We start from the raw sequence: 12,500 nt of genomic DNA on the forward strand, positions 1-12,500 counted from the left end.
ATTCATCAAATCGCTCATCAGAAAAATAACCTACACGGACGCACACCGATTTTACAAATAAATTTAAAAGAATTGTGTAATACACACATATGTCTTATCTTACAAATAAAATTCAAGACTTCGTATATCCACATAAATTCAAGACTTCGTATACCTTGATGTGTATACTCACACGCACATTCACTTGAAAGCTTAACTCCGTGTCAACACGCGGAGACTGAATGAGATCACCATCGGGAGGAAACACAACAGAGAATAACGTGGCCACAGGGCCCAGCCCACGACCTTCATGCGGCGATACGGGTTTGACATTTCAGGAGTACCGTGCACCTTCCCTCTCCCTCCCTCCCTCTACCATCCCCCAACTTCCCCCTCTACAATCGCCATCCCTCAACCTTCCCCTCTACCATCCCTCAACATTCCCATCTACCATCCCTCAACCTTCCCATCTACCATCCCTCAACCTTCCTCTCTACCATCCCCCAACTTCCCCCTCTACAATCCCCATCCCTCAACCTTCCCCTCTACCATCCCCCAACTTCCCCCTCTACAATCGCCATCCCTCAATCTTCCCATCTACCATCCCCATCCCTCAACCTTCCTCTCTACTATCCCCCAACTTCCCCCTCTACCATCCCCATCCCTCAACCTTCCCCTCTACCATCCCTCAACATTCCCATCTACCATCCCTCAACATTCCCATCTACCATCCCTCAACCTTCCCATCTACCATCCCCCAACTTCCCCCTCTACCATCCCCATCCCTCAACCTTCCTCTCTACCATCCCCCAACTTCCCCCTCTACCATCCCTCAACATTCCCATCTACCATCCCTCAACATTCTCATCTACTATCCCCCAACTTCCCCCTCTACCATCCCCATCCCTCAACCTTCCTCTCTACCATCCCCCAACTTCCCCCTCTACAATCCCCATCCCTCAACCTTCCCCTCTACCATCCCCATCCCTCAACCTTCCCCTCTACCATCCCTCAACATTCCCATCTACCATCCCTCAACATTCCCATCTACTATCCCCCAACTTCCCCCTCTACCATCCCCATCCCTCAACCTTCCTCTCTACCATCCCCCAACTTCCCCCTCTACCATCCCCATCCCTCAACCTTCCCCTCTACCATCCCCATCCCTCAACCTTCCCCTCTACCATCCCTCAACATTCCCATCTACCATCCCTCAACCTTCCCATCTACCATCCCTCAACCTTCCTCTCTACCATCTCCCAACTTCCCCCTGTACCATCCCCATCCCTCAACCTTCCCCTCAACCTTCCCCTCTACCATCCCCCTTCCTCCCTCTATCCTCCCCCAACCTTCCCCTCTACCATCCCCCTTCCTCCCTCTATCCTCCCCCAACCTTCCCCTCTACCATCCCCCTTCCTCCCTCTATCCTCCCCCAACCTTCCCCTCTACCATCCCCCTTCCTCCCTCTATCCTCCCCCAACCTTCCCCTCTACCATCCCCCTTCCTCCCTCTATCCTCCCCCAACCTTCCCCTCTACCATCCCCCTTCCTCCCTCTATCCTCCCCCAACCTTCCCCTCTACCATCCCCCAACTTCCCCTCTACCATCCCCCAACCTTCCCCTCTATCATCCCCCAACTTCCCCTCTACCATCCCCCAACTTCCCCTCTACCATCCCCCAACTTCCCCTCTACCATCCCCCAACCTTCCCCTCTATCATCCCCCAACTTCCCCTCTACCATCCCCCAACTTCCCCTCTACCATCCCCCAACCTTCCCCTCTATCATCCCCCAACCTTCCCCTCTACCATCCCCATACATCCCCCTCTACCATCCCCCAACTTCCCCTCTACCATCCGCCCCGCACTTTCCCCCCCGCTCCCACCCTGCTCTCCTCCTGTTCTGCTGGGATTTAAAAAAAAAAAAAAAAAAAAAAAAGACAACACCAACAGAAACCAACATCATTATGTACGTTGACATTTGTTCAAACTGTTATCACCTGGTTGATGCCAATTGCCAACGTTGCCACTTAAATAGGTTAATTAATCCCTGATAATTAATCCCTCTGCCCTCCCTTTCCCTACACTGCCCTCTCTGCCCCCCCCCCCCCTCTCTCTCTCTCTCTCTCTCTCTCCTCTCGTAACTGGTGTGATGTTAATTAAAACACCCGAACCATACGACTCGGTTGGAAGAGTTTTTCCAGTGCAGGTATTCTGTCATTGGAAGAGTTTCTCCAGTGCAGGTATTCTGTCATTCTAAGCATTGCTTTCTTCTTCTTCTTCTTCTTCTTCTTCTTCTTCTTCTTCGAGACTCACCTGAGAGATCTTCGTACATGTATGCCCATCCCACTCACTCCTTTCTCTCTCCCCCAACTCTTCGCTTCCCACCCTCCATCAACAGCAATGGGAGTTGTCGAACGGTGACCCAAAACCATCTTTCCCAGAGTGCAGTTCGCCGTTTTCTTTCTACATCCGGTTTACTTACTGATCACACTCTCCGTTCCAGCTGCTTTGTTTTGTTGTTGTTGTTTTTTTTTTCTGTGTAGCCGTAAACTTGAACATACTCGTGACTAAGCCCTGAGTAAATTACATGCAGTACCCGTTAACCCTTTCACCGCCAAGCTCGCATTTATGCACAGGCTTGGTAGAGGACCCATATCACTGAAAGGTGACCATTCATTGGTCTGTTATCCACGAACCTACTGCTCTTAATGTTCGGTGGTAGGATAGGCCATATTTTCTATACATCGCAGGGGGAATCCCCCAGCTATTCTTAGCCACTGTCTTTTCTGCGTTTATACCACAAGGGAATTTTGTACTCTAAATTGGCTGGCGGTAAAAGGGTTAACCGTGGCTGGTGTTGTCGAATCCCAGTTAGCACTACCTTCTTTGTCACGACTTATTCAGCAGTTCAAAGCGGGTACTGCTGATTGTTCCGGTCATTTTGAACAATTCTTTCCCCTCTTCTCTGCTCATTTTAACTTTCTCTCTGTCTCCACCATCCAACGCACACAGACACAGACACAGACAGACACAGACATATACACAAACACACACACACGCGCACGGCGAGGATATTCGTAACGGACCAACAAACGGCAGGTCTGTTACACGTCTTTTCTTCTTCTTCTTCTTCTTCTTCTTCGTTCATGGGCTGCAACTCCCACGTTCACTCTTGTGTACACAAGTTTGCTTTTACGTGTATGACCGTTTTTACCCCGCCATGTCGGCAGCCATACTCCGTGTTTTTTTTTTTGGGGGGGGGTGCAAGTTGGGCGTGTTTTTGTTTCCATAACCCACCGAACCCTGACATGGATTACAGGATCTTTAACGTGCGTATTTGATCTTCTGCTTGCGGTATACACAAGAAGGGGGTTCAGGCACTAGCAGGTCTGCACATTATGTTGACCTGGGAGATCGGGAAAAATCTCCACCCTTTACCCACCAGGCGCCGTTACCGAGATTCGAACCCTGGACACTCAGATTGAAAGTCCAACTCTTTAACCACTCGGCTATTTGCGCCCGTCACATGTCTTTTAATTAGCGTGTCCTAGCTTTTGTGACACGGTGCGCAACAAGGTGAACACTTCCGCAGCCTGTGACCCCACCGCCACCCCCATGTGCTGTCACATGGTGGTGACATTTTGAAAGAGCCACCCGCTGCTCTCTCTCTCTCTCTCTCTCTCTCTCTATCTATCTATCTCTCTCTCTCTCTCTGTCCCCTGACGTGGAACGTTCATGCGAAGCTGATGACCTTGGTGATAGTTCTGGCGTTGACCTTCAGATGACTGATAGGTTTGGGTCAACGGCAGTTTACACGTTCCCTTTTCGCACAGCGGGGTCAGTGTCGGTGTTTTTCCATGCTTCTCGCGTACGCACGAGCACACACATACGCACGCACACGCACACACACACACACACACACACACACACACACACACACAAAGGCACGCGCACACACACACACACACACACACACACACACCATACGTGTCAAACGTGTACACACACACGCGCGCGCGCGCGCACACACATAAACAAACACGGGCGCGCGTACAAACTAACACATCCTCGCCGCTGTAAGTACCACTGCATGCACGCGCACAAACCACGCACGCGCGCATCATGAAAGCGAACACTGCTTCCTCCAAACACTAACCCTTTCCTTCGTTCCCCGACACACACTACTGGAGCAGTCTTTTCTACAACGCCTACTGTTCATCTTACACAGCATCCTTTCTCCTAATCCATTCTTTGTCACCATTCGTTTATTCCCCAGTTCCCTCTTCTAGGGCTTTTTTTTTTTTTTTTTTTTTTTTTTTGCTGCCCCATCATCTGCACCATTTCAGTGGCATTCCTCCCACGCCGCTCATTTAGAACCCCCCCCCCCCCCCCCCATACACGGCCACACCCGGGTTCGTCTGCCACAGTTCCAGCGTCGGCAGTCCGCAGGGAACCATCGATGTTAGGTCGCAGGCAGGCCACACACCAGAGGAGACCCTGCACTGCTGCTGAGTCACTTCGGTGGTGTTCGGTGGTGCCTGTTCTGATTCAACGTAGGACATTTTTTTTACCTAATTTCCTACATGAGGAAGGTGGCTGAATGGTTAATTCGATATATCTGTCAATACAGTGAGAGTTTGGGTTCGATTCACGGTTTCGCTATTTCTTCCATGGTTACAAGTGTTGTCCTCTGAAGAAATCCCCTCTGATAGGTACACAAGTATACATGCATGCATATGAAGCCTGACTAACGTGTGGAGTTATGCTAACCAGTTGCATTGCTCGGATGGAAGAGCCCAGTATGGTTCGTAACCCGCTACTAACTGTGTGTCGTTTAGAACTGACCAATGGCGTAGTTCGGTCAACGTAGGCATTTAGTCACGTGTAACTGTCCAAAAGTTAGAACCAAGCAATGCAACTAGCACCTGGTGCTCAGTCATATGACTAACAGGTGTGGTGCGGTGAATTCCCCCGAAGGCAGTGATGCTTCCCTTGAAGACCTGAAACTGAAATCCACACCATCCATTCTTTTCCACCTAGTCTACTGTACCACTACCCTGCCCACCCACCCACCCACCCACCCACATTTCCCATGCTGTAAAATACTCATTCAATTATACTTGGCCTGGCCCATGCTGTAAACTAATCATGTGATTATACTTGCTGCGAAATTCTCAGTTCTTTCCCGGAGGAGCATGCATTCAGCCCAGTGTTGTTTGTTGTTTTATTTTTCCAGAATCCATTCTTACCTGCCTACTTTCCTGGAACAGCCATCTGGAGTTATCATTATTATTATTATTCTTTCATACCTGCACTGGTTCCTCCCAACTCTTCTGGAGTATTTATCCCTCTTCTTTTCTACCAGGAGCCAGTTGCATTGCTCGGACGGAAGAGCCCAGTGTGGTCATAACCCGCTACTAACTGTGTGTAGTGTGGAACTGACCAATGGCGTGGCTCGGTCAACGTAGATATTTAGTCACGTGTAACTGTCAAAAAGCTAGACCAAGCAATGCAACTGGCTCCTTCCAAAGCGCTTGGTTTTACAGGCGATCTTCGCGAGCACTCTCTCTCTCTCTCTCTCTCTCTCTGTGCTCTTTCTTCTGGACCATTTATCCAATCCTCCTTCCTCTTGTAGAGCGCTTTCTTCCTAGCACTATGTACCCAGCCATTGTTAAAGGACTGGATCTTTTCCTGCCTAAACGCGGAGCACTTTCATACCTGCTGACTCATTAAAAATGGAGCGGTGATATTCCCCAGTCTGAATGACACCGAATGTTCCCCTAGGAAGATTTGTGGAGCATTCATACAGCATCTCATGCAAACCCCTTACCCCCTACCCCTACCCACAGGTTCCAAAACCCGTCCCCCCCCCCCCTTTTCTTTTTAAGAACAGAGCACCCACTCACGGAGAGCACAGGTGACAAGTGCTACACAGAATCTCGTTCACAGCCACAAAAGGCTGATTCTTAGGGACAAGCTGGGTTCTCTCCCTCTCCCTCTCCCTCTCCCTCTCTCCCCTCTCCCTTCTCCCAGATAGGGGCGGGTGGTGAGTCATCATCCCCATTAAACGTCGTCATCCACGTGCTGGTCGTGAAAGGACTGGTACGTGCCGCCCGTGCTGGAGCTGTTGCCCGTGGTGCCGGGGCCTGTCACCGGCCGGGTCTCCGCGTCGTCAGCCTGCTTCTGGTACTTCACGCCCGGGCCGACAGCGCTGGACATGTCGGAAGCGTCCCTGCGCAGGCGCGACTCTTCCCCCTCTTCGTCGTCGTGGGCCCCGGGCCTGGTGGGGTGGAAGTGCAGGCCCAGGTTGAGCTCGGGGATGTCGTAGACCACGGAGATGAGCACCATCATCATCAGCAGGCCCAGCAGCAGGTACACTGCCCGCACAGCACAAGGCAAAAAGTTCTTTATTAACCAGGAACTGTTGAGGGAGGGAGGGAAACGGAGGGAGGGAGGAGGGATGGAGACGGAGGGAGGGAAGGGGACAGGGAGACGGGAGGGAGGGAGACGGAGGGAGGGAGGGAGACGGAGGGAGGGAGGGAGACGGAGGGAGACGGAGGGAGGGAGACGGAGGGAGGGAGGGAGACGGAGGGAGGAAGGGAGGGAGACGGAGGGAGGGAAGGAGACAGGGAGACGGAGGGAGGGAGACGGAGGGAGGGAGACGGAGGGAGACGGAGGGAGGGAGACGGAGGGAGGGAAGGAGACAGGGAGACGGAGGGAGGGAGGGAGACGGAGGGAGACGGAGGGAGACGGAGGGAGGGGGGAGGGAGACGGAAGGAGGGGGGAGGGAGACGGAGGGAGGGAAGGAGACAGGGAGACGGAGGGAGGGAGACGGAGGGAGGGAAGGAGACAGGGAGACGGAGGGAGGGAGACGGAGGGAGGGAGACGGAGGGAGGAGGGGAGGGAGACGGAGGTAGACGGAGGGAGGGAGGGAAGGAGACGGAGAGAGGGGGGAGGGAGGAAGACGGAGGGAGGGAGGGAAGGAGGGAGGGAGGGAGGGAGACGGAGGGAGACGGAGGGAGGGAGACGGAAGGGAAGACAGAAGAAAAAAACCCACCAACAATGATGGACTGAGAGCACTGCAGAATGGACAGGAAAACTATCTGCACCGACTCAGGCTTTTGACATAATCAACTGACCTGAAGGAGTCTGGTAAACAGTTCTTCTGTGCAACGTCTCAATGACTCTTCACAAAGGAGGAGAAGGAGGAGCAGGAGCAGGAGAAGAAGAAGAAGAAGACATAAGCAAGGCACATGTTTTTTGTTGTTGTTTTTTTTACATCCTGCACTTCACCCTAAAGGATTTGGCAAACCAAGCAGATCGGGGGGTAAGCTAGTGGGCAGAGAGATTGGGGGGGGGGGGGGGGGCGCCGCCACGATTTCGTTCATTTTGAGAGAAATCGTAGGATTGTCAGAAATCGTGGTCCTTCCCCTCCCACGTTTTCTCTCAATTGCGAGAAATCGTGGAGGTGGGGGGGGCGGGGCAGGGGGGGGGGCGGGGGGGCGTAATGTGTGAGAAATCGTGGGAAGTCCCCCTTATTTTAATCAAAAAGAATTCATTTGTCATTCGGAACTGGGTTCTTGTCTTTTCGCAATGCAAATGTTAAGAGAAAAATGAGAGAGAGAGAGACAGAGACAGAGAGACAGGGAGAGAGAGACAGAGAGAGAGAGAGACAGAGAGAAAGAAAGAAATGAGAAATGTCAGCGACGACAATGACGATCATGATAATGACAGTGGCGTTAGCGGAGACATCAACAATGGACGGTGAAAGTGATGACGCAGTACTTGGTTTTAAAAAAAAATGTGTATGTGTATGAGTGAGTGAGTTGGTGAGTGGGTGAATAAGTGAGTGAGTGAGTGAGTGAGTGTGTGTGTGTGTGTGTGTGTGTGTGTGTGTTCCCTTTTGTGTGTTCACTTGGCTGGTTGATTTGTTCTTTCAAGTTCAGCCTGTCTTCTATACAACTGCGAATTTTCAGTGCAATATCACATGCCAAAGCAGATGAACAAATGAGCAAGCATGAAATGAAGAACATTCTAAATAATTGTGACATAAGTCTGCATCACAACAAACATCAAAACTATCTGGTCCAGTTTTCACGCTCCCAACATGAGGATAAGCCATTGTGAAACATCATTTTTTCGATCACATTTATGTAGACAGTTGTATCATTTTGATGTCATTATCTGTTACATCCTTCGGGAAAAATTCGGTACAAGTCTTATTATATTATATTATATTATATTATATTATATTATATTATATTATATTATATTATATTATATTATACTATATCATATCATATTATATCATATCATATTGTATTATATTATATTTCTGTTTGAGTTATGTACTTTGCCTTAATTTCGTTCTTTGCTATTGATTCCGATGTTGAATCTGAAGTCAGTGCACTGCAGTGATCCATCTTATGTGAAATACAATAAATAGATGCGTTTCAGTGTCATTACTGTTCATGCCTTCAAGAACGCCACTGTCGTTATCATTATCGTCATTGTCGTCGCCCCCCTATTTCTCTTTTCTTTTCATCTCTCTGATTTCTCTCTTTGATTTGCACTGGGGAAAGACAAGAACCCAACTTCCATGACAAAGGAATTCTTTTTGATTAAAATAAGGGGGACTTCCCACGATTTCTCACACATTGCGCAGAGTGAGAGAAATCGTGGGATTGGGAGAAATCGTGAGCTTACATGGGCAAACGAGTCACATCGTTCAGGATTTGTTTGCTATCTCACTATAGACACACAACACTCACACTATGTTTCGATATGTCTGATTATCTCTCATACTTATTTGCTTTTTTATTTAGTATACCGTCTACCTTCCTTATCTATTTCGCATATTGGTACACGGATAATTGGTGTCATTCAAAATCATATACTCTGCAATGATCATCTCATTGAATTTACAAATAATAAAGGCATGTGTTCCTTCGCTTGATCAAGACAGAGGGTTTTTAAAAGAAAATATATCCCTTGTTTTAAAATCTGTGAAAAAATCTTATAAAGTGTGAACAGTATTCAACAATTTTACTGATATGGATTTAACATTCATGCAATATTTATTGTCATGAAAACTTAGTCATTTTCTGTGTACACACCTTTGAACGAGAAGGCCTTTGGGGGACTGACCTAGTTCGTTCTGCCATTTCCACCCATGGATTCAAATAGCCCAAATTACGAATTCAGGGTCCAACAGGCCTAAAATGGTGGTGGTGGTGGTGGTGGTGGTAGTAGTAGCAGCAGCAGTAGTAGTAGTGGTAGTGGTAGTAGTAGCAGTACTAGCAGCAGTATCAGTAGTAGCAGCAGCAGCAGCAGTAGTAGTAGTAGTAGTAGCAGAAGAAGAAGAAAATGATGATGACGATGATGATGATGACAAACAACAAAAACAACACAAGAGCAAGAAGAGTAACGAGAAGAAGAAGAAGAAGCAGACTAATGCAGCAGCAGATGAAGAAGCAGATGATGATGATGGTGATGATGATGACGACGACGACGACGACGACGATGATGAAGACAAACAACAAAAACAACACAAGAGCAAGAAGAAGAAGAAGGAGGAGAAGCAGACTAATGCAGCAGACAGAAGAAGAAGCAGATGATGATGATGATGATGATGGTGATGACGACGACGACGACGACGATGACGACGATGACAACGATGATGATGACTGCAGCAACAGAACAACAACAACAACAACAACAACAAGAAACAAGGAATCAGAATCATCAACATCAGCATCCTCCCCCCAACCCCAACCCCCCAAACCCCACCTCACCAGTGGTAGCCACCTTGTACAGGGCCCGGTGGGGCTGCTCAGCGTTGTCCCCGGGGATGAAGTCGCCCAGGCCGATGGTGGTGAGGGAGATGAAGCAGTAGTAGAAGGCGTCCAGGTAGTTCCAGGAGGGCTCCAGCACCGTGTAGATGGCCGCCGGCACCAGCATGAACAGCGTCAAAAGCACCGCCATCGTCAGCGCCAGGTGCAGCAGCTGGATGTGGAACGCCTGCGGGTAGGTCAAGGTCAAGGTCAAGGTCAAGGTCGAGATTACCATATTACGGTGAATTTTTTTTTCTTCTATAAATAAGATAAGATAAAAATAAGATGCGTGTGTGTGAATGACTGGTGAGAAACCCGCTTTGATTTGTCTCTGCACAAGATTCAGCACTATATAAATACTAATTATTGTTATTATTATCATTATTACTGTTAATGTATAATCATTATCATTATTGTTCTTATCATCATCTTTTTTTTATATAAAAAGATGGAGAACGTGGACTGTAGTGGTATACAAAGACTTCCTCCAACTCGCAATCCATCATTTGCAAACGTTCGTAAAACGAAATTACTGTTCTATAACGAAGGGGAGGACAATAACAATTATAACTGGCAGAGAACCTCAATATTCTACGGAAGGTTTCGCTTTTTCGGTTCAGATTTTTTTTTTCTCTTAAACCTCAGAAAGGTGACATGGATAATGCTCATCATTCCTCTCTCTCTCTTTCTCTCTCTCTCCTACTCTCTCTCTCCCTCCCTTCCTTCTTCCCTCCCTTTCTCCCTCCTGTGCTATAACCCCAAAAGATGATATAGATCATAATTATCAAACCTCTCTCTCTCTCTCTCTCTCTCTCTCTCTCTCAATGATCAAAATGCCCGTTAATTCAAAATATATACAAACATTAATGGTTTCCAAAATGATTTCTTTGAGGGTTAAAATTAGAAGCAGATAGAATTAGTATTTGGATGGTCAATCTGATGATGATGATGTTGTTGTTATTTTTTTGTGTGCAATTTGTTGGCTGTTGTTTATTGATATAACCTTTGTAACATTAGGTGCGTTAGTGTTTTTTTTTGTTTTGTTTTGTTTTACTTTTTCAAATGATTGGATAAAACGACACTGTAACTTCCCCTGTACCCCCCCTGTCACATGGGCTGTTCAGCTAATGACAGTAAAGAGTCAAAGTGTCAAAGTGTGTGTGTCTCTCTCTCTCTCTCTCTCTCTCTCTCTCTCTCTCTCTCTCTCTTCCCTCCCCACTCCCTCCCTTTCTCCCTCCTGTGCTATGACATCAAAAGATGATATAGATCATAATTATCAAACCTCTCTCTCTCTCTCTCTCTCTCTCTCTCTCTTCCCTCCCACTCCCTCTCTTCCTCATTCCCTCCCTCTCCCACCTTCCCTCCTATCCATCCTCCTCCCTCTCTCTCCCTCCATCCCTCCCTCTCGAGTTGCACAAACACGCCGCGCCGCGCCGCGCCGCGCCGCACTGCACCGCACTGCACTGCCCTGCCCTGCCCTGCCCTGCCCTGCCCTGCCCTGCCCTGCCCTGCGCTGCACTGTACTGCACTGTACTGCACTGCACTGCACTGCACTGCACTGTACGGCGAGAGGATCTGACTGACCTTGTACACGTGACCCATCTTCCGGAAGAGGAAGTAGAGGACGGCCTTGACGGGGATGAGGAGCCTCTCGGTGAGGGCGGTGAAGAGGATGAGGGTCAGCGGGATGCCCAGCACGGCGTACACGATGCAGAACGCCTTGCCCGCGTCCGACAGGGGCGTCACCCGTCCGTACCCTGCACAGTGGGGGTGTGGGTGTGGGTAGTCAGCGGGTCAGCAGTTAGGTTATCACCGGTGGAAGTGTGAACGTGTTACTGAGTTGTCGTTGGTGTTGGTGTTGGTGCTGGTGCTTGTGCTGTGCTGTGCTGTGCTGTGCTGTGCTGTGCTGTGTTGTGCTGTGTTGTGCTGTGTTGTGTTGTGATGTGTTGTATTCTATCGCATTGTACTGTATCGTACTGAATTGAAAGGTAATTGCTTTGCTTTGTGTTGTACTGTTCTGTGTTTTACTGTATGGTTTTGTATAGTACTGTATTGTGTTGCATTTCATTACATTACATTGCATTGCATTGCATTGCACTGCATTGCATTGTTTTCTGTTGCATAGTATTGCATTACTTTTTGTCTCTGTGTGAAATCTGGACTGATCTCCCCTGGAAATAAGTGTTGCCACGATACAGCGGGGCCATCCAATTTTTTTTTTACTGCGTGCAAATGCATTAGTTCCACTGTCAGAGTATGCACGCACGCACACACACACACACACACACACGTAAACACACACAGACAATCAGACACACACACACACACGCACGCACACACACACACACACACACGCACGCACGCACGCACGCACGTAAACACACACACACACACACACACACGCACACGCACACACACACACGCACGTAATCACACACACACACACACACAGACACGTAAACACACACACACATACACACGCACGCACGTAAACACACACACACACACACACACACACACACACACACACACACACACACACTGACCTATGGTGGTGAGGACGGTGGAGGAGAAGAAGAGGGCCTGACCAAAGCTCCAGTTGGGTTCGGACATGGTGACGTTCCGGGTGGCCGACACCCCGCGGTTAGCGGCCCCCACCACCTTCTCGATGAACAGCTCCAGCTGCTCC

The 12,500-nt window shown here is 48.9% G+C and overlaps 1 protein-coding gene across 2 annotated transcripts in view; it reads right to left on the reverse strand.

Moving 5' to 3' along the window:
• Nucleotides 1–5,938: 5,938 nt before the first annotated feature.
• The window catches only part of LOC143281610 (potassium channel subfamily K member 6-like), a 136,759-nt gene continuing 130,197 nt past the window's right edge, over nt 5,939–12,500 (reverse strand). For both annotated transcript variants that reach the window (XM_076586857.1, XM_076586856.1), the window contains exons 2-5: nt 12,358–12,500; nt 11,396–11,568; nt 9,773–9,998; nt 5,939–6,355 (exon numbers count right to left, since the gene is read on the reverse strand). The exon at nt 12,358–12,500 is cut by the window's right edge and continues 1 nt beyond it. In XM_076586857.1, coding sequence (XP_076442972.1) covers nt 6,042–6,355; nt 9,773–9,998; nt 11,396–11,568; nt 12,358–12,500 — 856 coding nt within the window. In that variant the 3' untranslated portion in view covers nt 5,939–6,041. The remainder of the gene's footprint in view (nt 6,356–9,772; nt 9,999–11,395; nt 11,569–12,357) is intronic.

The sequence above is a fragment of the Babylonia areolata genome, chromosome 4 (genome assembly GCF_041734735.1).
Source record: "Babylonia areolata isolate BAREFJ2019XMU chromosome 4, ASM4173473v1, whole genome shotgun sequence".
Classification (NCBI taxonomy): domain Eukaryota; kingdom Metazoa; phylum Mollusca; class Gastropoda; order Neogastropoda; family Buccinidae; genus Babylonia; species Babylonia areolata.